The sequence below is a fragment of the Oncorhynchus keta genome, chromosome 24 (assembly GCF_023373465.1).
Source record: "Oncorhynchus keta strain PuntledgeMale-10-30-2019 chromosome 24, Oket_V2, whole genome shotgun sequence".
NCBI lineage: Eukaryota > Metazoa > Chordata > Actinopteri > Salmoniformes > Salmonidae > Oncorhynchus > Oncorhynchus keta.
Genome location: NC_068444.1, coordinates 37,210,158 through 37,236,067, shown reverse-complemented (window position 1 = coordinate 37,236,067; position 25,910 = coordinate 37,210,158). Strand labels below are relative to the sequence as shown.

At 42.1% G+C, this 25,910-nt stretch overlaps 1 protein-coding gene across 1 annotated transcript in view; it reads right to left on the bottom strand.

The window, feature by feature from the left end:
* Positions 1–2,575: 2,575 nt before the first annotated feature.
* Positions 2,576–25,910, bottom strand: part of LOC118357491 (probable E3 ubiquitin-protein ligase HECTD2) — a 37,816-nt gene continuing 14,481 nt past the window's right edge. Inside the window, exons 13-21 of the mRNA XM_035734636.2 lie at positions 25,515–25,647; positions 24,916–25,004; positions 18,687–18,845; positions 15,307–15,381; positions 15,094–15,181; positions 14,837–14,943; positions 9,381–9,496; positions 5,640–5,783; positions 2,576–5,468 (exon numbers count right to left, since the gene is read on the bottom strand). Of these exons, the coding sequence (XP_035590529.1) occupies positions 5,348–5,468; positions 5,640–5,783; positions 9,381–9,496; positions 14,837–14,943; positions 15,094–15,181; positions 15,307–15,381; positions 18,687–18,845; positions 24,916–25,004; positions 25,515–25,647 (1,032 nt within the window). The 3' untranslated portion in view covers positions 2,576–5,347. The remainder of the gene's footprint in view (positions 5,469–5,639; positions 5,784–9,380; positions 9,497–14,836; positions 14,944–15,093; positions 15,182–15,306; positions 15,382–18,686; positions 18,846–24,915; positions 25,005–25,514; positions 25,648–25,910) is intronic.

Genomic DNA, 25,910 nt, shown 5'->3' with positions numbered 1-25,910 from the left:
GGCCCCACAAGGGTGCGTTCTGAGCCCTCTCCTGTACTCCCTGTTCACCCACGACTGCGTGGCCACGCACGCCTCCAACTCAATCATCAAGTTTGCGGACGACACAACAGTGGTAGGCTTGATTACCAACAACGACGAGACGGCCTACAGGGAGGAGGTGAGGGCCCTCGGAGTGTGGTGTCAGGAAAATAACCTCACACTCAACGTCAACAAAACTAAGGAGATGATTGTGGACTTCAGGAAACAGCAGAGGGAACACCCCCTATCCACATCGATGGAACAGTAGTGGAGAGGGTAGCTAGTTTTAAGTTCCTCGGCATACACATCACAGACAAACTGAATTGGTCCACTCACACTGACAGCGTCGTGAAGAAGGCGCAGCAGCGCCTATTCAACCTCAGGAGGCTGAAGAAATTCGGCTTGTCACCAAAAGCACTCACAAACTTCTACAGATGCACAATCGAGAGCATCCTGGCGGGCTGTATCACCGCCTGGTACGGCAACTGCTCCGCCCTCAACCGTAAGGCTCTCCAGAGGGTAGTGAGGACTGCACAACGCATCACCGGGGGCAAACTACCTGCCCTCCAGGACACCTACACCACCCGTTGTTACAGGAAGGCCATAAAGATCATCAAGGACATCAACCACCCGAACCACTGCCTGTTCACCCCGCTATCATCCAGAAGGCGAGGTCAGTACAGGTGCATCAAAGCTGGGACCGAGAGACTGAAAAACAGCTTCTATCTCAAGGCCATCAGACTGTTAAACAGCCACCACTAACAGTGAGTGGCTGCTGCCAAAACACTGTCATTGACACTGACCCAACTCCAGCCATTTTAATAATGGGAATTGATGGGAATTATGTAAATATATCACTAGCCACTTTAAACAATGCTACCTTATATAATGTTACTTACCCTACATTATTCATCTCATATGCATATGTATATACTGTACTCTACATCATCGACTGCATCCTTATGTAACACATGTATCACTAGCCACTTTAACTATGCCACTTTGTTTACTTTGTCTACACACTCATCTCATATGTTGTATATACTGTACTCGATACCATCTACTGTATGCTGCTCTGTACCATCACTCATTCATATATCCTTATGTACATGTTCCTTATCCCCTTACACTGTGTATAAGACAGTAGTTTTGGAATTGTTAGTTAGATTACTTGTTGGTTATCACTGCATTGTCGGAACTAGAAGCACAAGCATTTCGCTACACTCGCATTTAACATCTGCTAACCATGTGTATGTGACAAATAAAATTTGATTTGATTTGATAAGCGGAGTATAGATGAATGTGATTGAAAGAACCGTAATTTTCATCAGGATTGTATGTACTGTTTTTATTTGTCGGCTTTAGGCCTATTATTTTACTTACAGCCAATGGATCACAGTGTATCAATGTGTCCATGTGAGGCTGGTGCTCTTCCCTTAGTTGAATTTGAACTTTTACAATTTTACTTCAGATTTTTTATGATTAACCACGTGACACTGACTTTGAGAAACAAAAACAGTATTATTGAAATTAAGCTGTTACACGAAAATGCACATATAAAAATAATCATAACAGGCAGCAGACCCGTAGAAATGGTAGGATAAATTGTAAGCTTCCATAAACGTGAAACTCAGGAGATGCCTATGGTATTTCCTATTATACCCATCATTTTTTTACATTTTTAATTACACACAAAAGGTCCCATGAAAAAACGTGCCAGTGGCCGACGGTGACGTTGAAGATCAAATCAAATCAAATTGTATAAGTCACATGCGCTGAAAATAACTTACAGTGAAATGCTTACTTAGAGCCCCAAACCAATAATTCAGTTAAAAAGTATATGGATAAGAATAATAAATAAAAGTAAAAAGTAATTAAAGAGCACCAGTAAAATAATGAGTCTATATACATGGGGGTACCAGTACAGAGTCAATGTGCAGGGGCACTGGTTAGTTGTACATGTCGGTAGAGTTATTAAAGTGACTTTGCATAGATAGTAACAACAGAGAGTAGCAGCGGTGTAATAGGGGGGGGCAATACAAATCGTCTGGGTAGCCATTTGATTCGATGTTCAGGAGTCTTATGGCTTGGGGGTAGAAGCTGTTTAGAAGCCTCTTGGACCTAGACCTCGATATCACTTGCCACGAGCATGGCTGGAGTCTTTGACAATTTCTGGGCCTTCCTCTGACACCGCCTGGTATAGAGGTCCTGGATGGCAGGAAGCTTGGACCCAGTGATCTACTGGGTCGTTCGCACTACCTTATGTAGTGCCTTGCGGTCGGAGGCCGAGCAGTTGCCATACCAGGCCGTGATGCAATCAGTCAGGATGCTCTCCATGGTGCAGCTGTGGAACCTTTTGAGGATCTGAGAACCCGTGACAAATGTATTCAGTCTCCTGAGAGGGAGTAGGTTTTGTCGTGCCCTCTTCAGGACTGTCTAGGTGTGCTTGGACCATGTTAGTTTGTTGGTGATGTGGACACCAAATAACTTGAAGCTCTCAACCTGCTCCACTACAGCCCCGTCGATGAGAATGGCGGCGTGCTCGGTCCTCTTTTTCCTGTAGTCCACAATCATCTCTACTGTCTCGATCACGTTGAGGTAGAGGTTGTTGTCCTGGCACCACACGGCCGGGTCTCTGACCTCCTCCCTATAGGCTGTCTTGTCATTGTCAGTGAGCAGGCCTACCACTGTTGTGTCATCTGCAAAATTAATGATGGTGTAGGAGTCATATGCCTGGCCGTGCAGTCATGTGTGAACAGGGAGTACAGGAGAGGGCTGAGAACGCACCCTTGTGGGGCCCCAGTGTTGAGGATCAGCGGGGTGGAGATGTTGTTTCCTACCTTCACCACTTGGGGGCGGACCGTCAGAAAGTCCAGGACCCAATTGTACAGGTTGGGGTTGAGACCCAGGGCCTCCAGCTTAATGATGAATTTGGACTATTGTGTTGACTGCTGAGCTGTAGTCAATGAACAGCATTCTTACATATTCCTCTTGATCAGATGGGATAGGGCAGTATGCTGTGTGGTTGCGATTGCATCGTCTGTGGACCTATTTGGGCGGTAAGCAAATTGGAGTGGGTCTAGGGTATCAGGTATAGTGAAGGTGATATGATCCTTGACTAGTCTCTCAAAGCACTTCATGGTGACAGAAGTGAGTGCTACGGGGCAATAGTAATTTAGTTCAGTTACCTTAGCTTTCTTGGGAACAGGAACAATGGTGGCCATCTTGAAGCATGTGGGGACAGCAGCCCGGGATTGATTGAATATGTCCGTAAACACACCAGCCAGCTGGTTTGCGCATGCTCTGAGGACATGGCTAGGGAGGCCATCTTTGCAGGGCAGCCTTGTGAGGGTTAACAGGTTTAGATGTTTTACTCACATTGGCCACGGAAAAGGAATCCGTGATTGACTGTAGACCCTGCAACATACATCTCGCGTTTGAGCCGTTGAATTGCGACTCTACTTTGTCTCTATACTGACGCTTTGATTGTTTGATTTCCTTTGCGGTGGGAATGGGAATAACTACACCGTTTGAATTCGGTCACGTTTCCAGTTTTGCGCGAATGCTGCCATCAATCCATGGTTTCTGGTTAGGGGAGGTTTTAATAGTCACAGTGGGTACAACATCAGCAACATCAGCACTAACCATATCAAACATAACATATCAAACTAATTTGAGTGTCCCAGATTTGTTTAAGATGTTAGTATAGTCCAGTCTAGTCTATAAGACACAGCTGATATTTTAAACAACTTCCATGACATTACAGTTGGTGGTATGCATTTCAACTTCACTTTCTCACTGTTGGGTAGAAAGATAAACAGCTGACATGGGCCCATAAATCAAAATAACAGCTTGCTCCTGTGACAGAAGCACAGGTAGTCATTCTGTTCTGTAAGTGTCCATTCTCTGAGGAGAGCGTGATGAGGGAGGCCTAAATCTAAGGCAAGATCTTCTAAGCCTGTTAACGTTGGTTACTATGAAGCTAAATGAAACAGGAGTGACACTTACATAACGGATGTGTTTAAACAAATACCTTTTTTTTAAATATTTTATTTGATAAACAATACAAAATATACACATACAAACGACAACATCATACAAAAATCCACAACTTCACCCCTGCCCAGACCCACATCTCCAGCACCCGCATCACTTTCCACTCCATGGCTTCAAACCGCACCATTTCAATTCTCTCCGTCACCCATGCACTATCAATGTTTAAATAATAAAGCAGTTTACCTTTCCACTGCGTTAACAAAGACCTTTTTCTTATCAAGATCATCATTTCAGAAGAGTCGTACAGTACATGAAATGTGGACATCCTGAGAGTGAGTTGACTACTACAACACAAGAGGTGTCACTTTACAATAGAGATCACTTTACAACCGCATTAAATGACATAGTTCACGATCATACACCCGTTTCATCATTCTAGCCTGCAGGTGTGAGAGGTCCATATAACTCTTATTTGCCTTGATATCAATCATGATCCTATTAATGTTTCGTAACCATTTCATACAATATGCCAAATGTACCAAGCGTATCCATTAGACGTAATCTGTATCGAGAGGCATCACCGACAATTGGGGGGGAAGAGGTATACCCAAAGTTCTCACATTAACAATGGTCATAAACCAGCACAACTACTGTAACATGATTAAACCCTACTGAAGCTTGATTCCCTTTCAGGCTCTACATTAAAACATCCTGAAAGGATGGTCTAAAAAGTATGCTCACAAATAACAGGAACTTCTTCCAAATGTTTTAAAACCACTGAGACCTCTGACAACAAAATATATTAGTATAAATACCAAGGAGACAATCTCTGTGTTCATAATTTACCAACAGTCTCAGAATGAGTTCAATCTTAAGCCTGAAAAGGCTTTCGTCAAAGAGAGAGTACAGGTACTCAGTTCAGGAAGAGAGATGGGCTCTGTCACTAAGAACCTACACCTCAGTACTGACAGACTGTCTAGATATTTTAGCACAGTCCAAAACAGCCCGGATCTAACCTACATTCAACCCCTTACTTTAATAAACTACTTCATTGTTACTGGACTGGGCAGAACCTTTTCCATGTCCATTTCGATTTCCAAAAGGCAAAGGTATTGAGCGCACAAACAAGTGTTCTGAAAGCTTTACCTGTAATATAACGTTTCACTCATATTTCTATACAAACAGATTGGTTAAGTTAATTGCTAAGAACAGTTGAAGCGGAGAGCTTACTGGTATACCAATAGCATGTCTGAACATATCCAAATGTACACACCCTACTGACCACAAATCAAGATAAATTACAGTTCCACCATTGTGGTTTGTAGATCAGAGTTCACTCCAGTCCAAACCCTTCTGCATTTGAAATGGCAATAGTTAACTTCTGCTTCAGTTCTTTTTTATTTTTGTATGTTGGCAGGCAGATCTGGTTGAAACATGTGTGAGATATAGGCAACCTGGAGAGGAAGAAAAGGTCAAATGATGAATTCACGTTTGTTCAAAGTTGCTGTTCTATACAAATCAAATGTGACAATAGCAACTGATTAAAGGAGGTCTGTTTTCAGTACTTTTCAAAATGTTTACAATTAATAAGAAAGAACACAGTGAGGACATCTGCAGTATCTAACCAGTCGGTGGATGCATCAATCTTGGAGATCTTGAAGTTGAGGTCGGCCATTCCTCCCACGGGGACACGGTCACTTCCTGTTGAGAAATGGAGCAGCTTCTTCTGGAGCTCCAGGGGGAAGGCCAGCACCACGTCCCAGAATGCCCTGACCACAAAGACAGACAATTTAACTCATTAGATACATTAACTTCAGATAGTTTTTTTTATAAAATATTTTTTTCCGTTGAATATTTAAAAAAGATCCAAAATACTTGCAGTGAAGCCGCTCAACAACTACATCACATTAGTCATCTAACAGATCATCCAGATCGACACACAGAAAAGCAACCAGGGTCAACAACCTGCTCACGGGCACGTCGACAGATCTCCCACAAGGTTAAAAATGGGGACCCGAAACAGCAATCCATCAACCACCAGTCCAAGCTCCCAATCGCCAGGCCACCAGCCCTCCAAGATCCCCCCACACAGTTCCCCAAGAGCTGCCCCTTAACCATCTGAGACCCCACCCCCACCAGTCCCCCAGTTGAAAACCGTAGTCTGGCTTTTTTAATGGCGGTTTTGGAGCAGTGGCTTCTTCCTTGCTGAGCGGCCTTTCATCTTATGTCGATATATGATTAGTTTTACTCTGGATATAGATACTCTTGTACTCGTTTCCTCCAGCATCTTCACAAGGTCATTTGCTGTTGTTTTGGGATTGATTTGAACTTTTCACACCAAAGTACATTCATCTCTAGGAGACAGAACGTGTCTCCTTCCTGAGAGGTATGACAGCTGCGTGGTCCCACGGTGTTTATACTTGCGTACTATTGTTTGTGCAGATGAACGTGGTACCTTCAGGCGCTTGGAAATTGCTCCCAAGGATGAACCAGACTTGCGGAGGTCTACAATTATTTTTCAGAGGTCTTGGCTGATTTCTTTTGATTTTCCCATGATGTCAAGCAAAGAGGCACTGAGTTTGAAGGTAGGACTTGAAATACATCCACAGGTACACCTCCAATGGACTCAAATGATGTCAATAAGCCTATCAGAAGCTTCTAAAGCCATTACATCATTTTCTGGAATTTACCAAGCTGTTTAAAGGCACAGTCAACTTAGTGTATTATTATTATATTATATTAGTGTATGTAAACTTCAGACCCACTGGAATTGTGATACAGTGAATTAAAAGTGAAATAATCTGTCTGTAAACAATTGTTGGAAAAATGACTTGTGTCATGCGCAAAGTAGATGTCCTAACCGACTTGCCAAAACTATAGTTTGTTAACAAGAAATGTGTGGAGTGGTTGAAAAATGAGTGTATGTAAACTTCCGACTTCAACTGTAATATATATATATATATATATATATATATATATATATATATATATACTCCACACATATTTTCTTATTAACAAACTATAGTTTTATATATATATATAGTTTTATATATATACACACACACACACACACACACACACACACACACACACACACACACACACACACACACACACACACACACACACACACACACACCCTGTATACTTAACAAAAATATAAACACAACATGTGAAGTGTTAGCATCAAGTTACATGAGCTTAAAAAAATATCCCAGAAAAGTTCCATACTCATAAAAAGCTTTTCCCTCTAATTTTGTGGACAAATTTGTTTAAATCCCTGTTAGTGAGTATTTATCCTTTGCCATGATAATCCATTCACCTGGCAGGTGTGGTATATCAGTAAGCTGATTAAACAGCATGATCATTACACAGTTGCACCTTGTGCTGGGGACAAAAAAATGGGACTCTAAAATGTGCAGTTGTCACACAAAACAATGCCCCAGTCTCAAGTTTTGAGTGAGCATGCAATTGGCATGCTGACTGCAGGAATGTCCACCAGAGCTGTTGTCAGAAAATTAAATAATACATTCTATACACCTCTATACACCTCTAATGTCTTTTTAGAGAACTTGGCAGTATGTCTAACTGGCCTCACAACCGCAGACCACGTGTTACCAAGCCAGCCAATGGCTTCCAGATCCGTCTTTTTCACCTGTAGGATCGACCAGCCACCCAGACAGCTGATGAAACTGAGGAGTATTTCTGTCTGCAATAAAGGCCCTTTGTGTCGAAAAATTCATTCGGATTGGCTGGGCCTGGTTCCCAGTGGGTGGGCCTGGCTCCCAAGTGGGTAGGTGTTTCCCTTTCCAAATCATGTCCAATCAATTGAATTTAACACACGTGGACTCCAATCAAGTTGTCCCATGATCAATGGAAACAGGATGCACCAGAGCTCAATGTCGAGTCTCATAGCAAATAATTTGAATACATTTTTAATATATTTGCAAAAATTGCTAAAAATCTGTTTTCTCTTTGTCATTGTGGGGTATTGTGTATAGATTGATGAGAAAAAAATAAATATTGAATCAATTTTAGAATAAGGTTGAAACGTAATAAAATGTGGAAAAAGTCAAGGGGTCTGAATACTTTCCGAATGCAGTGTATACCCTATATATAGTATGTATAAAAGTATGTGGACACCCCTTCAAACAAGTGGATTTCGGCTATTTCAATAACACCTGTTGCTGACAGGTGTATAAAAATCGAGCACACAGCCATGCAATCTCCATAAAAAAAACATTGTCAGTAGAAAGGCTTTACAGAAGAGCTCAGTGACATTCAACATGGCACCATCATAGGATGCCACCTTTCCAACAAGTCAGTTTGTCAAATTTCTGCACTGCTAGAGCTGCCCCGGTCAACTGGAAGTGCTGTTATTGTGAAGTGGAAACGTCTAGGAGCAACAAAGGCTCTGGCACAAAGTGGTAGACCACACAAGCTCACAGAACGGGACCACCGAGTGCTGAAGGGTGTAGCGCGAAAAAATTGTCTGTCCTCAGTTGCAACACTCACTAGCGAGTTCCAAACTGCCTCTGGAAGCAACGTCAGCACAATAACTGTTAGTCGGGACCATCATGAAATGGGTTTCCATGGCCGAGCAACCACACACAAGCCTAAGGTCACCTCAATGCCAAGCGTCAGCTGGAGTGGTGTAAAGCTCACCGCCATTGGACTCTGGAGCAGTGGAAACACATTTTCTGGAGTGATGAATCACGCTTCACCATCTGGCAGTCCGATGGACAAATCTGGGTTTGGCGGATGCCAAGAAAACACTACCTGCACGAATGCATAGTGCCAACTGTAAAGTTTGGTGGAGGAGGAAAATGATCTGGGGCTGTTTTTCATGGTCTGTGCTAGGCCCCTAAGTTCCAGTGAAGGGAAATCTTAATGCTACAGCATACTAGACGATTCTGTGCTTCCAACTTTGTGCCAACAGTTTGGGGAAGGCCCTTTCCTGTTTCAGCATGACAATGCCCCTGTGCACAAAGCGAGGTCCATATAGCAATGGTTTGTTGAGATCGATGTGGAAGAACTTGACTGGCCTGTACAGAGCCGTGACTTCAACCTCATTGAACATCTTTAGGATGAAATTGGAACGCCGACTGAGAGCTAGGCCTAATCGCCCAACATCCATGCCCGACCTCACTAATGCTCTTGTGGCTGAATGGAAGGCCTAGCTCGCGGTCGGTGATCCAATTCATCCCAAAGGTATTCGATGGGGTTGAGGTCAGGGCTCATCCCTGCGTTAAATGCACCATCTGGGATATTTCCTACTGTTCAATGGTCATTTAGAAACTTCGGATAATGGCTTTAATATCAGACCTTTTTACAAAATGAATGATGTGATGATGGGTTTACAGTACCTGATGGTGGGGTCAGTCTTGCTGTAGCCCTCATACTGGGCTGCCTTCTGCAGAGAGCTCATGTCCAGGTTGGGACTGCCACACACCAGGATCTCCACCTCCTCTGGCCTCAGCAACTAAAACAAGAGGGACAAGACAAGGAATCAATATCATGGTAGTCTGACAAGTAAAACTACAGGATATGAAAATACAGGACACCTGGGATTCCAGTGAAACTACAGGATTTCACAAGACAACCAATCACTACCATCCTGCTAGGCACAGACGTCAATTCAATGTCTATTTCACATTGGTTCAACATAATTTAATTGAAATGACGTGGAAACAACGTTGATTCAACTAGTATGTGCCCAATGGGAAGGAATTTTGTCCATTAAAGAGCAACTTCTCATTTAGAAAACAGCCTACGTGGCAACAATATGTGTCAGAAATATTTATTCTACAGTCATAATTGACTACAAAGTGGAAATAGGATCATTTTGGTCAGTCACTCTAATCAAAAACTGAGTTTTGTGAGACTTGTAGTCATTACTGCATCCCAGCGTAAATTTGAGTTTGTTTCAATCCTACCCACATAACCACAGCTGGCAGCACACAAGTAATCATCAATTCGGACTACAGCTGTAAGCAACCCAATTGCAATGCTTGCGGTAAATTTGGGTTGACTTTAGCTCCAAATTTCAATGACTTGAAAACCTCAAACTAATTAAACATTGTAGAAATTCAAATACAAATATTGAAAGCATTTTATGAGAAAACTAAAAGGTGTGCAACATGAAAATATTGTCTCATTTACATTGTGTTGACGGTCCCTAACTAGCCCCAGAGCTAGGCTATCCAAAGTCAAAACAACTTTGCCACAGTCGCACACCAGCCGGCTGAAGCTAATTGCTAGCATTTTTTAATGAAAAAAAAAAGGCTAAATCAGGAAGTGGAGTTGCCCTTTAAAACTAACCTACTGCATGACACAAGACAATTAGTTACGACCATGGTAGTCAATCATGAATCCTGTTCATTGCACTAGTGCAGCACAAAATGTGCACTTAAACAGAGCAATCAATGACTATGGTACAGTGTCATAGTAAGGGCATGGGGTGCATGATCAGCGTGCCATATGCATGGATCATTGTGTCACACACTGTCTTAACTGTATTTATCAGATACAGTATCCAATCTGTTGCTAACTTGATACATTTGGCCTCATTTTGCAAACCCTATTTGACATAGTTGCATATTTTCTCTGTATCACTCGGTCCTTGACCACATTCACTCCCATGCACTCTTCATATCTGTGACTCCACCTTATCAAAACACACCCAGACGTCTGTGTCAGGCAGTGCACGGTCTGCACAACCCCCTCACAGCAACAGAGTTTCACCGTGTCCGAGGAGTGCAAACAGAAAGACAACCCGGTGACGAGTTAGAGCAAGCCAAGCCAATGGTAAGTTCCAGCTGGGATATAGAGTTACTGAACAATCTGGGTCGGTTCAAACCCTGTCTGCCACACCCCCTCCTCCTTCACCCCACCAGGCAGCTGGTATAGCTGTCAAAGCAGAGTTGCATAACCAATGAAAGCGCAGACAACTGTTGCGTAACTGTCACAATGAGCTGGTTTGAAAGACGATTGCTTTTGCTGGCGTGGGGCTATGTGGGGGGGGGGCTATAGCTGACTTTTCCTACATGTACATTACATGTTTCTATCCCGCTGTCACACTAGCATTGACCAGCATGAACATACATGTATAGAAGGAGCCTGTTTATAGGTGCATGCACTGCCTTGGAAAGCAAAGAGGGAACTGAGTGGACTAATAAAAATGTAGGATATTAATTTGACCCAGTTTGCTGCAGCAGGGAAATAATCCAGCAGCAACAGGAAATGTGAATTATTATGTGGATTATAATTTATGCCTATTTTTGCAGGGGTTGATCCTGTTGAAAATGATATTGCTGGTACATGCATACTAGATTTCTACTTTTGTGTTTCTTTTCTATCTACAGTATCCAAAAAGGATGAATCAGCATGCTACATTTCTTGCAAAGGGAAAAGCAGTTAGGCTAATTAATGTTTGACTGTGGTTGGTGGTGGGGTCGGGTAGGTTGTGGCGTACAGTAAATACCAACTCTGGCATTCACTGACACGTACACCAAACAGATAATTGAACAGTCAAATATTTGATTTAGCTGGTACAGCAGAATCCTTGTCCAGACACATCCCTGAGCTCACTGCTGTCAGCTCATCTGACAGTTCACTACACACAGTTAATTGCAGTACCCCAGTCTATTTTAATCTTGTCAATTTTAATTGATTGATTACTTGGTGTAGTCCAGGGGTACTGAAATACTATTAGAAAGGGTCAATTCACACACATTTCCTAGGTGGCAAAGGTCCAGATGCACATTGCCATTTATCAGTGTAGTAATAAACCCCTACCCCAACACAGGCACTGTCCACGACAAACTGTTCACACACCTCTTGTTGGTGGAGAGAAAATGTTGCAATTTTAAAGCTAATTTCCTGCAATTCTTAACATTTTGGCATGGCTTAAATGTGCATATGTCACCTTCGGCCCAAATGACTCTGTTCTGGGTCCAGATATGGACCATGGTTTGCCAATTAAGGATGGTTGATATAGTACAGGTAACTGCCAAAATAATGGAAACACTTGAGTAAATGAGGGATACAAAAGCAGTGCGGCTTGGTTGGGTCGTATTTCGGAGGATGCATGGCTCTCGTCCATTGCTTCTCCCGAGTCTGTATGGGAGTTGCAGCGATGAGACAATTGGATACCACAAAATTGGGGAGAAAAAAGGGTCAAATATATAAACAAGGCAAAAAAAGAGACGTCCTATCATTTATTTTCAGCAAACTTAACATGTGTAAATATTTGTATGAACATAATAAGATTCAACAATTGAGACATAAACTGAACAAGTTCCACAGACATGTGACTAACAGAAATTGAATAATTTGTCCCTGTACAAAGCGGCGGTCTAAAAGATACAAGATACAGTCAGTATCTGGTGTGGCCACCAGCTGCATTAAGTACTGCAGTGCATCTCCTCCTCATGAACTGCACCAGATTTGCCAGTTCTTGCTGTGAGATGTTACCCCACTATTCCACCAAGGCACATGCAAAGTTCCCGAACATTTCTGGGAGAAATGGCCCTAGCCCTCACCCTCCGATCCAACAGGTCCCAGATGTGCTCAATGAGATTGAGATCCGGGCTCTTCGCTGGCCATGGCAGAACACTGACATTCCTGTCTTGCAGGAAATCACACACAGAATGAGCAGCATGGCTTGTGGCATTGTCATGCTGGAAGGTCATGTCAGGATGAGCCTGCAGGAAGGGTACCGCATGAGGGAGGAGGATGTCTTCCCTGTAATGCACAGCGTTGAGATTGACTGCAATGACAACAAGCTCAGCCCGATGATGCTGTGACACACCGCCCCAGACCATGACGGACCCTCCACCTCCAAATCGATCCCGCTCCAGAGTACAGGCCTCGTTGTAATACTCATTCCTTCGACCATAAACACGAATCCGACCACAAATCACCCCTGGTGAGACTCATCAGTGAAGAGCACTTTTTGCCAGTCCTGTCTGGTCCAGCGATGGTGGGTTTGTGCCCACAGATCGACGTTGTTGCCGGTGATTTCTGGTGAGGACCTGCCTTACAACAGGCCTACAAGCCCTCAGTCCAACTTCTCTCAGCCTATTACGGACTGTCTGAGTACTGATGGAGGGATTATGCATTCCCGGTGTAACTTGGGCAATTGTTGTTGCCATCCTGTACCTGTCCCACAGGTGTGATGTTCGGATGTACCGATCCTGTGCCACTGTTGTTACACGTGGTCTGCAACTGCGAGGACGATCAGCTGTCCGTCCTGTCTCCCTATAGCGCTGTCTTAGGCTTCTCACAATACGGCCATTGCATGCCTCCTTGCAGCATGCCTAAGGCACATTCACGCAGATGAGCAGGGACCCTGGGCATCTTTCTTTTGGTGTTTTTCAGAGTCAAGTAGAAAGGCCTCTTTAGTGTCCTAAGTTTTCATAACTGTGACCTTAATTGCCTACCAACTGTTAGTGTCTTAATGACCGTTCATGAATTGTTTATGGTTCATTGAACAAGCAGCATGGGAAACAGTGTTTAAACCCTTTACAATGAATATCTGTGAAGTTATTTGGAATTCTACTAATTATTTTTTAAAGACAGTGTCCTGAAAAAGGGATGTTTATTTTTTTGCTGAGCCATATGCCATGGCCGATGTAAGCCATATGTCATGGCCGTCTCAGTCACCAGATCTCATCCCAATTGAACACTTATGGGAGATTCTGGAGTGGCGCCTGAGACAACGATTTCCACCACCATCAACAAAACACCAAATGATGGAATTTCTCATGGAAGAATGGCGTCTCATCCTTCCAATAGAGTTCCAAACACTTGTAGAATCTATTCCAAGGTGCATTGAAGCTGTTCTGGCTCGTGGTGGCCCAATGCCCTATTAAGACACCTTATGGTCCTTCTGTAGCTCAGTTGGTAGAGCATGGCGCTTGTAACGCCAGGGTAGTGGGTTCAATTCCCGGGACCACCCATACGTAGAATGTATGCACACATGACTGTAAGTCGCTTTGGATAAAAGCGTCCGCTAAATGGCATATATATATATATATATATATATGTTGGTGTTTCCTTTATTTTGGCAGTTACCTGTATTTCACTCCTGGCTAGTTACACAGGTTTCTTTCAGCAGATCAGTGAGGATACTCACAGGGTTCACAGAGCCTAGCAACAGTTAAGGAACTATTGGGAAACCAACTGACAACGACCAGAGTGATCCAGATCCTCCCATGTTAAACCATGCAAATCTAACCCTAAAGCTGGGCTGGTTCTGCATGAATACAGCAGATTTGTGGTCTGTCTGATTGATATTCATGGTGGACGTCAACCCTGCCACTGTGGTTCCCTACGTACTCTTTAAATAGGCCACTCATATGAGCCTCCCCCTTTTGGCCCAAAGAGCCCTGGTCACTAAGTGGAGACAGAGCACACACACACACACAACACCCCCGTTAGGAGGCCTGTGCCAAGAGAGGGGGTGGGGAGCCTCTGTGAACAGGCAGCGAGGAACAGTAGACTCACTCACACACATGCGCGCACTCACAGTTGAGCTTCCAATCCTGCACTCCTCATTGCCTCGCCGGGCCTCACGATCACGATGCTGCCTAATCAGAAAACATTCTATAGGAGTTGACTAAACTCTTGGCTCCTGACACTTCAAACAGGACCAGCTGGCACTGAAATTATGTCCACTGAATTCTCAGTGATAGTGATATACTTAATTCCAAAAACCTACAATGACAGTTGGAATTCATAATGGTTTTCTACAGCTGTTCACACCAATTAGAATTAATGTATTAATTCACTTTGATAGTAAAAGTCTTGATATTCTTACCAACAAGGCGTCGGAGGCACACACACTGTGGAAGCCATAGAAGAAGGCAGCAAACTGCCTGTAAATGGACTTATTCAGCAGGAAATCTACGTACAGCTGGACATACTCTGCAAAGACAAGAATAATCAAACAATCATTCAACTATGAGAGAACAAGCAAATGCCACATAGTCTGAAAGGCACTGTTAGATATCACATGCTACTGCAGGACAGTTGTCTTTTCTCTGGTCTTTGTCAGTCTGTCTACTCCTCACTTACCCTTCCTGTTCTGGTTGGTGACAGGAATCTTATCTCCTCCTGGTTTCAGATTGTAGGACTTGATCACACCTAGTTCTTCCTGCGACACCTATAATGGTCATCACATTTAGTGGAGCGCTTCCCTTGTGCTGCAACAGTATTGATTATGGTGAAGTCAAAGATATTATGTTTCACAAGTGTTAATGTGAACAAGAACTTATGTGTTTTCCCAACCTGAAAAGTTGTGCAGAAGTCCTCCTCCACATTGCCTTCATAGCTGAGAAGTTCTGCCAGCCCATGAGCAAGATCCTGAAACACAAGACTAAATCTATAAGCAATGCTTTTATATACATAACCAGTCAAAAGTTTGGACAAACCTACTCATTCCAGAGTTTCTCTTTATTTGGACTATTTTCTACATTGTAGAATAATAGTGAAGACATCAAAACTATGAAATAACACATATGGAATCATGTAGTAACCAAAACAAGTATTGTTAAAAGTTAATGTGTGGATTTTTTTGAGCCAATCAGTTGTGTTGTGACAAGGTAGGGTTGGTATACAGAAGATAGGTAAAAGACCAAGTACACATTATGGCAAAAACATGGCTCAAATAAGCAAAGAGAAACGACAGTCCATCATTACTTTAAGACATGAAGGTCAGTCAATCCGGAACATTTAATTTCAAGAACTTTGAACGTTTCTTCAAGTGCAGTCGCAAAAACCATCAAGTGCTATGATGAAACTGGCTCGCATGAGGAACACCACAGGAAAGGAAGACCCAGAGTTATCTCTGCTGCAGAGGATAAGTTCATTAGAGTTACCAGCCTCAGAAATTGCAGCCCAAATAAATGCTTCAGAGTTCACGTAACAGACACATCTCAACATCAACTGTTCAGAGGAGACTGCGTGGATCAGGCCTTCATGGTTGAATTGTTGCAAATAAACCACTACTAAAGGACACCAATAAAAAACAGAGACTTGCTTGGGCCAAGAAACACAAGCAATAGACATTAGGTCGGTGTAAATCTGAGTCCAAATGAGACGCAGAGTAGGTGTTTCCCACTGTGAGGCATGGAATAGGAGGTGTGATGGTGTGGGGTGCTTTGCTGGTGACACTGTCTGTGATTTATTTAGAATACAAGGCACACTTAACCAACATGGCTACCACAGCATTCTGCAGCAATATGCCATCCCATCTGGTTTGTGCTTAGTGGGACTATAATTTGTTCTTCAACAGGATAATTACACAATACACCTCCAGGCTGTGTAAGGGCTATTTGACCACGAAGGAGAGTGATGGAGTGCTGCATCACCTGACCTCAACCCAATTGAGATGGTTTGGAATGAGTTGGACCGCAGAGTGAAGGAAAAGCAGCCAACAAGTGCTCTGCATATGTGGGAACTCCATCAAAACTGTTGGAAAAGCATTCCAGGTGAAGCTGGTTGAGAGAATGCCAAGAGTGTGCAAAGCTGTCTTCAAGGCAACGGGTGGCTATTTTGAAGAATCTAAAATCTATTTTGATTTGTTTTACACTTCTTTGGTTACTACACGATTCCATATGTGTTATTTCATAGTTTTGATGTCTTCACTATTATTCTACAATGTAGAAAATAGTGAAAATGAAGAAAAACCCTTGAATGAGTAGGTTTGACCAAACTTCTGACTTGCTACTGTAGATTGCAACTAGTCTTTATGAAGTATATGTCTTCTTCTAAATATGTGAAGGACTAATAGAAAAACACCTGAGAGGAAAACAAATTGCCATTTGAAAAAGTTGCCACGGTGGGAACGTCTGCCCTATGCAGCACAGTACACTATGTTCATAGAATGTTTCATGGAGGAAAATCTGACTTCATTTTATTATTGATATCTAATGACTGACTTTACTGAATTACAGTAATGGAATTGTAAGACAAAACAACAAGAGAATCATGTAAAGCCTTTGCCATTACACAATCTAGAAAACGTACTGAGGAAACAAAATAACCATTGTATGCTGTATGTATTTTACATGACATTATGCTTTCCAATCCATACCTCATAAAATGAAGTACATTTTACAATGCAAAAATCATTTGAAGAACAATTGCATGTGTTTGACGTCAGTGCCGGGCACTATTAGTGTGTCTTTTTAAAGAACTTGCAGTAGCTTTTTCCCTATCCTCCACCAATTTAGGAAAAAGTATTCAACGGGGAGCAAATAAACGCCCAGAGGCCGTTATGTAAGCAAAGAGAAGGCCAGCTGCCCAGTAAAAACCAACATCTGGCCTCAGCAAGGCTGACTCGACAAAACGCAGCGCAATGAGATGCATACCGCATAAAAAGCTATACAATTACACCAAAAGCAGGTAAATACTAGTCTTAGTGACAGTAATGTGTTGTGTGTGCATACAACATTTTATATGATCAATATAGATTTGGTTTGTTCTTTTGAGTTTGTGGACATCAAACATGCAAGTGGCGATGTGCAAAAGTTGGGCTTTGACACCCCTCTGCTGGTGAATATTGGAAAACGTCAAGGCTTCAATCAACATTTCATAGCAAATGAAAAATCAACATATTATGAGGAACTACAGGATTATATAAGGAAATATTATAACAACAAAGCATACATTTGATGGCAAATTGCAGAATATTCATTTGGGAGTTCATCAAAAAATATAAAGAAAAGCATGTCATGCCACGTGAACTGTATCTCCCCTCTCCATCTCTCCTCCTAGACAGCTAACAAACTACTGCTAGCCTGGTATCCTTGAATATTCCTGTTCAATAAAAAAATTTAAAAAGCTGCCATCATCAGGAGATCGTCATCAGCAGTGTTGGGCTCCTGTGTGTGACATCTATGGGCAGGGTGTGAGGTGATGATGGCTGTAACGGCACCTCTGAGACCTGGCTGCAGCTCAGTCTCATCTCACCTTGGCTGCAGCCATACTGTTATAACAAGACTGGTGGCAGGGTGAGACTCTGGGACTCTATGGAAGCCTGGTTGATTATTTCACACGCCTGTGACGCACAAGCATTTCGTTAGACCCCAGGCATCAATAGTGCAATGTACGTACTATGACTCACATCATTACAATTACATTATTTATGCGTATTGCATGTGTTTCTGCACATTTAGCTATAAGTATGAACAATGGCATATTGCAGTTAATCCGAACAGTCTTTTTAACTAACGTAACATCTTAGTCTAGCAACCATACATCACCCACTAGGCACAGACGTCAATTCAACGTCTATTCCACGTTGGTTCAACGTCACTTCATTGAAATGACGTAGAAACAACATCGATTCAACCAGTGTTTGCCCAGTGGACCATATTCATATACAGATCAACACTAAACCCTTCAGAGACCATGTACAGCTTTCTAAAACAATCCAGTACTCTCATAAGCATCACATCCATTCATTTGATTATGTACATTATTATTATTGAAAAGCGGAGTACTTTAGAAGCAAACAAATGTTACTTTCCCATGGTTTATTACCACTGCAAGCAATATTGTTGTGCTTGTGATCCTTACGAGAAGAGTGCAGTGTGATTGGGAAAGAATGCCGGTGAGAGAGGCTAACTAAGAGTGCTAAGTCACAGCTGGTGTCGTGTACATACAGGCATGACCTGCTGCAGGTCGTCCAGGGTGAGGGTCGCCATGCCAACGGGGGTATCGGGGTCACACGGCACCACTGGCGGGGTCAGAAGCTTCTTGTAGACACAGGGAGGGAAGCGGATGTCCAGGGTGATGCTGTTGTACACGGCCAGGCCCATGAGCTGACACATATACAGTTAAGTGTGTAACAAAGTACAGATCTTTTACAATTGAAAGCAAGTATCTTCAACACCAAAATAACTCACGGTTATAATCATATAAACCACTAGAACAGATTCAAAATGTGTCTAGTTATATTAATTTAATGTAGCATAGCATCCAGGTGAAAACCTTTTCACTTCATTGTTAAAGTATTCGGCTTCTGAGCTCTTCATACTTCGTAACAATGACACCATTTTATACCCGCTTCCAAGACCCCGCAGCATGTGCTAATGATCCCAATCATTACTCTATTATCACTGCATTTTGCCATGTACTTTATATTGGCTTGTAGCAGATCTGAACAGGGAATATAAACAGCAGGTGTATTACGCATTTAGAATGAAATTGTAGGGAGCCTGAACTCCTAAAGTGCTACCAGCTGCTTCTGGCAGATCTCCCTCCACGTGTCGTCCATATGGAACTTCTGTGGGAGAGGTTGAGCTGCAGAGCCCTCTCTCTACAAGCTACCTAACTTGCTAAATAGAGTTTGGAAAAATGCTTAAAGTTATATTGGCGCAGGCTTGGGGGAAATTCCATGAGAACTGACAGGCGGAGGATGAAACGCAGACCAGACTTGCAGCTCACAAAATAGGACACAACAAAACCTTCTGTTTCTATTACATCTCTCTCTTTCTCTCTCGCACCATTGTGACATGGGATTTTTTTGTCACCCTGCCCTCCCTGTTGTGTTCGCTTCAGATAGAGACACATAGCCACTTCAGTGTCTGTCAGTGTGCTGTAATTCTAACCGAGTGGCAGACAGACTGGTGAGGTGGAAGGGGTGCGAGTGTATGTGGGTGGACTGACTCAGACTCTCAGTCCACCCACATAACATACAGTGCATTTGGAAAGTATTCAGACCCTTTGACTTTTTCCACATTTTGTTACGTTACAGCCTTACTCTAAAATGGATTAAATTGTTTTTTCCCCCTCATGAATCTATACACAATACCCCATAATGACAAAGCAAAAACAGTTTTTTTATATATATATTTTTGCAAATATATTACAAATTTAAAACTGAAATATCACATTTACATAGTATTCAGAACCTTTACCCAGTACTTTGTTGAAGCACCTTTGGCAGCGAATACAGCCTTCGAGTCTTCTTGGGTATGATGCTACAACCTTGGCACAGCTGTATTTGGGGAGTTTTTCCCCATTCTTCTCTACAGATCCTTTCAAGCTATGTAAGGTTGGATGCGGAGCATTAATACACAGCTATTTTCAGGTCTCTCCAGAGATGTTTGATCGGGTTCAAGTCCGGGCTCTGGCTGGGCCACTCAAGGACATTCAGAGACTTGTCCCGAAGCAACTCATGAGTTGTCTTGACTGTGAGCTTAGGGTCATTGTCCTGTTGGAAGGTGAACCTTCGCCCCAGTATGAGGTCCCGAGCGCACTGGAGCATGCGTTCATCAAGGGCCTCTCTGTACTTTGCTCCATTCATCTTTCCCTCGATCCTGACTAGTCTCCCAGTCCCTGCCGCTGAAAAACATCCCCACAGCATGATGCTTGCACCACCATGCTTCACCGTAGGGATGGTGCAAGGTTTCTTCCAAAAGTGACGCTTTGCTTTCAGGCCCAAGAGTTCAATCTTGGTTTCATCAGACCTGAGAATCATCAAGACCTGATTGGTGGAGTGCTGCAGAGATGGGAGAACCTTCCAGAAGGACAACCATCTCCACAGAAGAACTTTAGAGCTCTGTCCTGTCAGAGTGACCATCGGGTTCTTGATCACCTCCCTGACCAAGGCCCTTCTCCCCTGATTGCCCAGTTTCGCCGGCCGGCCAACTCTAGGAAGAGTCTTGTGGTTCCAAACTTCTCCATTTAAGAATGATGGAGGCCACTGTATTCTTGGAGACCTTCAATGCTGCGGACATGTTTTGGTACCCTTCCCTAGATCTGTGCCTCAACACAACCCTGTCTCGGAGCTCTATGGACAATTCTTTCGACCTCATGGCTTTGGTTTTGCTCTGACATGCACTTTCAACTGTGGGACCTTATATAGACAGGTGTGTGTCTTTCCATATCATGTCCAATCAATTGAATTTACCACAGGTGGACTCAAATCCAGTTGTAGGGATGATCAATGGAAACAGGATGCACCTGAGCTGAACTGCGAGTCTCATAGCAAAGGGTCTGAACAGTTATGTAAACAAGGTATTTCAGGTTTTTATTTTTAATACATTTGCAAAATTTCTAAAAACCTGTTTTTGCTTTGTCACTATGGGTTATTGTATGTAGATTAATGAAGAAATGTTTGTATTTAATCTATTTTAGAATGAGGCAGTAACGTAACAAAATGTGGAAAAGGGGAAGGGGTCTGAATACTTTCCGAATGCACTGTAACTACCCACTGGGAACAAAGTGGTTAAATTAACGTTGTTTCATTGTCCTTTGTCAATGTATTGTGATGTGGAACCTACTTGGAAAATATATTGGATTCAAAGAAAGCCATCAACGTAGTAAACTGTTGTTTTGATGGTCAAATTACCACAGGATTATGTCATCATAACCAATTTTCAACATAGACAAACCTTGTATAAAATATGTTGAATTTGTACATTTGAAACATCTTACTGGAGATTTGATATATCTACATCTATTCATTTGGTCTCCAATCCAGAGTATTAACCAAGCCCAGTGCTGCTTAGCTTTGATATTTGTCACTGGCTATTACCAATGTACTGTACTATCATTACAAAAAATTGGGAGAAATCTCTACTTAATAGATTCACTGTTGCTATCGAAGTCATTCCAAAGAGTACTGTAGGTTCAACAGTGCAAATGAAATGGAACCCTACTTAATCATACATCAATGATGCTATTTAGGCCTTTCAAATGGAATCTACAAGTTAATAAATGTTGGATTCACGTCTCAATCTCAAACAAAAAATACAAGTTAACGAATATGATTAAATCAAATCAAACTGTATTTAAAGTTTGTTTTTATTTGATTTAGTCGTATTCTTTAACTTCGCTTTTTGGTTGAAATGAAGACGTGAATCCAAAATAAACATTAATTTGTAGACAGACTGGAATTAAAACCAGACTCAGTGGCACAGATGGAGCTATCCATGCAGAAGATATATCTCCTTCAAAAGTTGATATTTGGTTGAGTTGACAACCAAACACAATTCCATATCACTTTTACAATACGGTAAAAATATCTATATATATATGCCATTTAGCAGACGCTTTTAACTTGTCATGATTCTCTGCCTCTAACCCTATTTAAGGGGCTACAGAAGGACTGAATCAACCCTGGGGGCTGAATCACTGGCTGACTGGTGCACGCTGTCCCTAGGAGGGGTGCGTCACATGAGCGGGTTGAGTCATTGACGTGATCCTCCTGTCCGGGTTGGCGCCCCCCTCGGGCTCGTGCCGTGGGGGAGATCTATACTATACTCGGCCTTGTCTCAGGGTAGTAAGTTGGTGGTTTGAATATATCCCTCTAGTGCTGTGGGGGCTGTGCTTTGGCAAAGTGGGTGGGGTTATATCCTACTTGGTTGGCCCTGTCCGGGGGTATCGTCGGACGTGGCCACAGTGTCTCCCGACCCCTTCTGTTCTTGGCCTCCATTATTTATTCTGCAATAGTTTGTGTCGGGGTCAGTCTGTGGGTCAGTCTGTTATATCTGGTATGTATTTCTCCTGTCTTATCTGGTGTCTTATCTGGTGTACTGTGTGAATTTAAGTATGCTCCTTCTAATTCTCTCTCTTTCTCTTTTCTCTCGGAGGACCTGAGCCCTAGGATCATGCCTCAGGACTACCTGGCCTGATGACTCCTTGCTGTCCCCAGTCTATCTGGTTGTGCTGCTGCTCCAGTTTCAACTGTTCTGCCTGCGGCTATGGAACCCTGACCTGTTCACCGGACGTGCTACCTTGTCCCGGACCTGCTATTTTCGACTCTCTCTCTCTACCCACCTGCTGTCTCCAACTCTGAATGATCGGCTATGAAAAGCCAACTGACTCCAATTTACTCCTGAGGTGCTGAATAATGACAATCACTGTGATTATTATATTTTAACCCTGTATAGCACTTTGTGACATTGGCTGATAAAAAAAAAAATGATTGATTGATATGTTGGATTCACATCTCCATCTCAATCAAAAATCTATGTTAAAGAATAGGACTACATTTTAAATAGGAGCTCATTTTAAATACAGTTTGATTTGATCCTATTCTTTAACTTTTAATTTTGGTTGAGATGTTAAATAATAGGATTAAGCCAGTGGCTCAGATGGAACTGTCCCAGCAGAAGATACCGTACACCTCCTTTAAATGTTGATATTTGGTTGCGTTGTCAACCAAACACAATTCAATATCACTTTTACAAGACAGTAAATAGCCTAATGTTAAGGCTATCTTACAAACTAATGTAACAGTATTTCAACCATAAAATGAGTAACACTTCCATGGACACATTTTGAGGTTACTGTAACAATACATGTATTCTTATGTAATCGTAGAAAGCATTCAGGGTCTCAGGTCTGTGGAAATATTCACAATTGCTATAATAATCTGCACAAAATCTCAAACGGCATTGATCACTTGCACCATGTACTTTAACGTAATCTCAACTAACTGAAATCCAGGTTATTTGGTTGTGCTATTAGATCAAGCACAGCGATAACACATTAAGATGTTGTATTTAAATCAACTAAATATCTGACATTGAATTCCCATTTGAACTTTGGTGTGCTTTTAAATGGTTGAAAGCGCAGTGATAACACATTTAGGTGACAACTAATCCAAAAATCCTATATATTTTCCATTGGAATTTGGTTGTGCTTCTAGATGGTTGAAGGCAGAGGGATAACACACTGGGAATTCAATACACTTTTGGCTGTCTTTTGAATGGGTGAAAAAAGGGTGGAATCTCAATCTAGCCAGCTCTGGTCCAGTGTTAAGCTAACTCTCGGAAGTTCAGAGACATTCAAAGTCCCTTCATAGAAGCAGCTCATCCGTAGGTATAATTTTGTGGGCCAAATTCAGATAATGCATGTCATAAGAAGATGCATTTCAAGCCAAGCTTCCTCCTCCACCCTCTCTCCCTGTCTCTCCACCCGCAAAATGTCAGTCTCATCTCGCACCCTACACTTGTCTGTCCAATTCATATAAATAACTATAGCTTAACCCCACCATAGAAAGCTGTTCTATTCGCAGTGATTGGTGAAGTAATTTAATGTTAAAAGAAAATTGATTTCAAAAGGAACAGAAAGGAACTATATAAACGGTTACTTTTTTTGGTTCGAACCAGTTCAGAACTGTATTTTGCTGGTCGAAACAGTGGAATGGAACCAAAAACGTGCTAATGGTGCACTAATAATGGTGCACTAATAATGGTGCACTAATAATGGTGCTGTTCAGAAAAAAATTATTGGAAAATAATTTTGGTTCCAACCCCTGGTTAAAATAAGCCGGACAATCATTTGGGACATGCCAAAATTAGGGATTTTCCTCGGAAATAACTTCATGAAAACACACTACTATTGGAATTGTTTAACATAGTTTACTTAAGTTAGAGCGTAAATGTATTAGATCCAACAGTTAAATTGAGTGTTTTATCAAAATGTACACACAATGTCAAAAAGATATATAAGAGACTCTACTTGTGGAATGACCCGTTAACTTAACACAGTAATATTCTGCATACTTTAGTTATTCTATAAGATCACATCAGATTGCAATGCGTCCAATAGAAAAGCATTACAGTCTCCTCTGATTGGATCCACAGTTTAGAAGATAACAAAATTCTAAACAAATCCCCACAAAATTATAGTTCTAAAACTTAAAGCTATCATCTGCAAAGCAGCAATTAACATGGCGTAGGGAGAGTGAAGAACCTCAGAGTATCTATGATAAATGTGCAAAGATCCCCTTAAGAGTAACGCCAGGAGTTTTAGTCAGCTAAATATGTGACCTGATTCAAACGGCAGTTTAAAGGGTACAACTTGAGGACTGCTGCTGTACGTTGAGAATCTGTTTACAGTTCACTACAGGCTACACGGTATGGTACAAAAGGATACGGCTCCGACCAATCGGAACTCGGAGTAGTTGTCACACTTCCAGCTGCTGAACCAGTGACAGTGGGAATCCTTGAAGAATGTAAACATGCCTTCAGAGAGGAGACACAAATAAACTCTGCTTAAACACAACTCTGGCCCAGACATGACATAGAACACAGGCCTCCAGTCCAAGAAAGATAACAAATGGTCAGAATAGAGTACATGGGAATTTCCTTTTTGGACTGCTAGGACCCAGACTAAATGGGAGTTACTGTAATTGAATGGTTATCTATTATTGCAGCGCTATATGAACATCATACATTTGAGTTTTGTTCTTCATTTATGGCTATGTCAACATTCTTAGTCTTGGTACTTGTTGAAACTTTAGGATGAGATATATAATTTGTTCTTAACTGACTTGCCTAGTTAAATAAAGGTCAAATAAAATAAATCAATAAAAAATATAGACAGCTAGGGCTAAAGGTGAAGTAACTCCCATAATATTCTACTGTTATCTATGGAGAAAAAGATTCTTGTTGCAAACAAAACAGCTGTAACATCTGTATCTTTATGGCTCAGGGCAACACATATGCCTGATCTTTTTGTCCCATATGTCTCACCGTAGTCTGTATGGAAGATCTGCCGGATGAGAAGGAGAAACCACTCCTTGGTCAGACCGCCCATGTCTAAACCAGCCTCCCCCACAAACGTCACTTTCAGCTTCTTCTTCAAGTCTGCTCGGTTTCTAGCAAGCTAAAAGTAAGAGAACAAGTTAAGCTGTGGCCAACTCTTTTGAACTCATCAAACCTAGGCATGCTGCATGTCTGAACTTATACATATCTTGGACGTTTCAGTTTTGAAATGCACTGCATTGAAAGTAGTGGAATAACTGCTTCAAATTAATTGGCTCTTGTATGAACAGAAATAGCTATCAAGCTACTCTACCAGGGCTGGGCTGTCTTCTTAAGTAATGCTTGTGTGTCTGTGTGTACTGTGCCTAGATATAGATGGGAGAT